At 38.6% G+C, this 5,723-nt stretch overlaps 1 protein-coding gene across 1 annotated transcript in view; it reads left to right on the forward strand.

Annotated features, from left to right (window-relative positions):
• LOC102975521 (solute carrier family 22 member 10-like) overlaps window positions 1–4,321 on the forward strand; it is a 60,377-nt gene extending 56,056 nt beyond the window's left edge. The window contains exons 8-10 of the mRNA XM_024133329.1: window positions 1,082–1,190; window positions 1,971–2,174; window positions 4,261–4,321. Coding sequence (XP_023989097.1) covers window positions 1,082–1,190; window positions 1,971–2,174; window positions 4,261–4,321 — 374 coding nt within the window. The remainder of the gene's footprint in view (window positions 1–1,081; window positions 1,191–1,970; window positions 2,175–4,260) is intronic.
• Window positions 4,322–5,723: the final 1,402 nt, after the last annotated feature.

Raw genomic sequence — 5,723 nt, forward strand, 5'->3', positions numbered from 1 at the left:
AGTGGCCCCCACTCGCCGCAACTAGAGAAAGCCCTCGTACAGAAACGAAGACCCAAAACAGCCAAAAATAAATAAATAAATTAATAAATTAATTAAAATAGGTGTTTTTTAAAAAATCCTTGTCCATTCCCTGTTAGATTACTCTACAAGTTAATAGACAGATGATCTATAATGATTAGTAGAACCTTAGTGGGCACGGTGCTTCACCATCTCCCAATGCAAGAACATGCTTCACAGCATTACAGATGGGTGGACTCTGCTCTTTAGAATATCATTAATGATGCAGGCTTACTCCCTTACAGGAGAGTTCTTTCCAATATTATAAAACTATAATTAGATTTCTTTTTATACTCTGCAGAAAACTGTTTCTTTGACCTTTTTTTTTAGTGGTCCTAAATTCTTTTTTTCCAAATAGAAGTTTCCATTCTTGGTTCCTCGTGTCTAACATTGATGTAGATCCAGCTTCTCTTCAGCCTGTCCACTAACAGAAAAGCCCTGTCCTTCTATTACTCTCTTGTGCCATACTCACCCCATGACAATGCTGTATCTACACTAGGTTGACTGACTCATTGAGGTTTGTCTGGGACTTTCCAGGTTTTATTAATGAAAATCTCACATTGCTAAAGCCTCCTAATTACCAGGAAAACCAGGATGACTGGTCACTTTGAATTCTGCACTTTAATTGTAAAGTCCTCAAGGTTAGAGCTGAGGCTTAGACACAGTAACTGTCCACATGACAGTCCTACCTTCTATAATAAGCACAGAGCAAGTACTGGACAGAATAACTAAAAGCAAATTTCTGCCACACTCACCTTTTCTTCTTCTTCTCTGGCAAATCTCAGATACACAGAGGGATTTGCTACAATTAACCGAGATAATTTTATGTACATTTTACAACCTATGTTGATAACTTTATCTTTCTCAGTTTATAAAAGACTCCATGCTCCTGCTACTGTAATATTTTCTACAATCTATTTCAAACATGCAAATAACCTGTAGAGTTGTTTGTCCTGAATGAATTTGGTGGATGCTGATTCCTTTAACACAGCTTTCTTAATCTCACTGGTCTTCCTCTCTCTAGAAATGCAGACCCTGCGTGTGACTTTGGCAAGTGTGGGAATCAGCTGTGTTGCCGCTTCTATCACCAGTTATTCTGTCCACTGTGATGAACTCATCCCCACTCTCCTGAGGTATAGGGATTTTTTATATCCTTCCAAAGCCTGAGTAAAGATTGATATATAGTGTCCAGTAGTTTAATATAATTTGTGGTTTAGGAAAGGGACCAGGAGAATGTTCTAATTCCACTAATGATAAGGTAGTAGTTGCCCATTTGTAAGTTCCAGTTATGAGTGTAAAACAGAAATATAAAGCACCAAACATATTAGAAAATAAAAACAAACAAAAAAGTGGATTTAACCTTAATTACTGGGTATTTGAGGTGGGCTTTGGATATGGATTTTCTAAAAAGCGACTTTTTATTGTTTATCATCTAATAGCTGTAAACTGTACTACTAGAATAGAAAAATGGAAAATCAAAAACAAAGAACTTTGAATATCCCTCCAGGGCCAAAAAATAAGACTTTCGAAGCTAATTGATGCGTATTGTGGAATAACATAATAAGAAATGTTAATTATAAAGCAATTATTTGTAATAATAATAGTAACAATATACTAAAAAACAATTATCACCAAAGTTTATCAAAAAAGCTGACTTGGTGCCATGTACTGTGCTAAGCAGTACCTCAATGCATCTGTTTTTATTAAAATGATGAAAATGGGTCTTAACACATTTTGATCCTGTCAAAGACAGCTAGAAAATCACAGAGCAAATCACAAAAACAAGTGTTTCATAAAGCCCACATATGTAATAATTGTGTTTTAGTGTGTTCCATATCACATCAGAGTAATAGATTGTAAGTTACATGTGTGGATTTTTACTGGATTATTATGTATTCTTGTTTACCCTTCAGGGCAAAAGCTTTGGGATTAGATGTAATGGCTGGTAGGTGTGGGTCAGCACTGGCTCCCCTCTTGATGACCCTGGTGGTGTATCTACCCACTCTGCCCTGGATCATCTATGGAGTATGTCCCATTATTGCTAGTCTTGTTGTCCCTTTCCAACCTGAAACCAGAAATCTGCCTCTGCTTGACACCATCCAGGATGTGGAAAATAAGTGAGTAATGCTTCTAACCATCCCCTGGGAGAGACTTTGTGCTTTGGATCTGTGAGTGAGAAAGACAAAACACAGAGTGGGTCCCTCAGATCACTAGGAAGGCTGAGCCTGCCTGGGATACTTCCATCTTGGGCCATTGCCTTCACAAGTGGCAAGGTTATTTCTAACCATTGTGAGTTCCAGTCTAGACTGCAGAGATTCCTCTCTGCCCTGTTCTCATTGGTAGTTTTAGTGCTGAAGAGACAGTAATTAGCTCTGTTGTGAGGGCATATCTTACTTGCCCTCATGATAGTATTTCATGATCCTCAGATCCATAAGAGCAGGGGATATAAAGGGAAAAGAAATGGGATGACCAGTGAAGGAACAATGTTAGGAAGATCATTGAGTTAAAGACTCTTTGAAGATGGCCATTCTGAAAATCTACAAACAATAAATGCTGGAGAGGGTGTGGAGAAAAGGGAACCCTCTTGCACTGTTGGTGGGAATGTAAATTGATACAGCCACTATGGAAAACAGTATGGAGGTTCCTTAAAAAACTACAAATAGAGCTACCATATGATCCAGCAATCCCACTCCTGGACATATACCCAGAGAAAACCATAATTCAAAAAGAGACATGCACCCCAATGTTCAGGAATATTACTCAGCTATAAAAAGAAATGAAATTGAGTTATTTGTAGTGAGGTAGATGGACTTAGAGTCTGTCATACAGAGTGAAGTAAGTCAGAAAGAGAAAAACAAATACCGTATGCTAACACATGTATATGGAATCTAAAAAATAATTTTAAAAAAAGGTTCTGAAGAACCTAGGGGCAGGACAGGAACAAAGATGCAGACATAGAGAATGGACTTGAGGACACGGGGAGGGGGAAGGGTAAACTGGGACAAAGTGAGAGAGTGGCATGGACATGTATTCACTACCAAATGTTAGCTATATAGATATTACCAATATGTTACCAAATAGATAGCTAGTGGGAAGCAGCCACACAGCACAGGGAGATCAGCTCGATGCTTTGTGACCACCTAGAGAGGGGATAGGGAGGGTGAGAGGGAGACGCAAGAGAGAGGAGATATGGGGATATATGTGTCTATATAGCTGATTCACTTTGTTATACAGCAGAAACTAACACACCATTGTAAAGCAATTATACTCCATTAAAGATGTTAAAAAAAATTTTTTTAAGAAAAAAATAAATCTCTCTTTGAAAAGATAATAAAGAAATAAATCTTGTGTAGGTTCTTATAAGATTCAGACAAATTTTGTCACTACAAGTAATGGAAAGTACCAAGAATGGGGGAAAAAAGAAACCAGTAAAAGTCTTTTAATATGAGAAATATGCTATCTTCGTAACCTAGGGCTTCAATAATAAAGTTCCACAAACTGAGTGAATTAAACAACAGAAATGTATTGTCTCACAGTTCTGGAGCCTGGAAGTCTGAGCTGAAGTTGTTGGCAGGGACATGCTCCCTCTGAGGGCTCTAGAGAAGTGTCTGTTCCAGGTCTCTCCTGGTTTCTGGTAGTTCCTTGGCTTGTAGCAGCTTAACTCCAATCTCCACATGGCATCTCCCTGGCATGTCTCTGCGTCCAAATATCCCCTTTGTATAATGACACCAGTCAAATTGGTTTAGGGGTCCAACCTACTCCAGTATGACTTCATGTTAATTATACCTGCAAGAACCATGTTTCTAAATATGGCAATCTCATATTCTGAGATACTGAGAGTTAACGCTTCAGCATATGAATTTTTGAAGGGACACATTTCACTGCATAACAAATGGGGCTAAGATTTTCAACTCACCCCTTGACTTTCCAAAGGTGTCTTTGGTCAGAGGTCTAAAAAGACCAAGTGAGAGTAGCACTTTCTAACTCCTTTCTTGGGTCTGCACAGTCAGCAGAGCCTTTTGCAGGATGAGTGTCAATCTCTCATGGATTTTATTGGATTATAAAAAGCTGATGGTTAAGGATCAGTTTGTACTTGTGCAGGGATGGCATCCAAACTTACTTTTATTTTTTTCTATTTTTTAGTGTGTGTTTTTATTTGATAACTGGTTGGTTGATTTGGTTTTTTCTGTTTTGTTTTTCCAGCAAAAAATTCTCAAGAGAAGCAAATGAAAAAGATTTCTACATTAAAGTGACAAAATTTTAAGTGGATTTCATGAGATGACTGGTGAGGAAAATAAAAATATGAAGAAAAAAATGGGAGTTTTCCTTTATCTTTACATACTAGCAAGAAAATATACTGGAACATGAATCTCATTTACAATTATGGCATTTATTTTCAATTAAACATATGATTTCTTGGAACATGTAATTCCATGATCAGAAAAATGGTGCCCACATAGAATGTTAGGAAACATTTTTTCCTCTTCTATTCCTGAAGGAGTTGGTGTAAAATGGGTAATATGTCTTCCTTAAATATTTGGTAAAATTTCCAGTGAAGATACCTGTAATTTTCTTTGTGGGAGAATGTTTAACTATAAATTTATTTCATGTAATAGATATAGGACTATTTAGTTTATCTTTTTCTTCATTAATAGTTTCTCTCCTTATCATGATTCTATTTTCCTATAACTTTACTTACCTAATTTTTGATGGATGCCAAGCATTGTGTCTTAACTTCTTGGGTGCTAGATATTTTTTATTCCTAAAAATATTATTGAGTTGTTTGGGTATGCCTAAGTGACTTGAAAACACTGATCTTTTTGGGTCTGGGGGAAATCCTGTGGAGTGTCTACCAGGTAACTGTTTGGACTCATCCACAGGCTATCAATACTGGTAAGGGGCTGAAGAACCATGGGCAAAAGGACTGTCTGGAGTTATCTCCTGGCTTGCTCACCAAATATGTAACCAAACCAGGTTTGTTTGCCCGTCGAACAGCAAGCCAAACACTGAGTCACTGACGTTTGCAACAGAGAAAGGGTTATTTGTGAGGTAGCCAAGTGAGGACACAGGAGAATAAATCTCAGATATACACCTCCAAAGGCCAGAGGCTTGAGATATTTATGATATAAAGAAGCAGAGTGGTCTCAGGCATTTGGAAAGGTGACTGGAGATTGAGGAAAGATGAAGTAACTCATTTCTGTGCAGGCCCAGCTTTGGGGTCAGTGGGCTCAACTAATCTTAGCCAGGTGTATTGGGCAGGAGCTGACTCCAAATTTTTGGAAAACAACTTAAGCCCCATTACTATAGTGACTCATACATCAGAAGTATTATCTATAGGGGTGGTTAGAAGTCTGATGATAAATTATGTAGGGTTCATGAAGTTTGGAGGGTTTGCAGTTAGAGAAAGGGGAAAAAATACAAATGAAGTAGGCGTAATCGGCAAAGGCAGGTTACAAGCAGAGGGTTTTCTAAGAAACTGTTCCCTTATCTGCTGCTCTGTTAGACACATTCAATGATTTCTGTTAAACACCAGCTTCTGGGCTTCCCTGGTGGCGCAGTGGTTGCGCGTCCGCCTGCCGATGCAGGGGAACCGGGTTCGCGCCCCGGTCTGGGAGGATCCCACATGCCGCGGAGCGGCTGGGCCCGTGAGCCATGGCCGCTGAGTC

The sequence above is a fragment of the Physeter macrocephalus genome, chromosome 16 (assembly GCF_002837175.3).
Source record: "Physeter macrocephalus isolate SW-GA chromosome 16, ASM283717v5, whole genome shotgun sequence".
Classification (NCBI taxonomy): Eukaryota; Metazoa; Chordata; class Mammalia; order Artiodactyla; family Physeteridae; genus Physeter; species Physeter macrocephalus.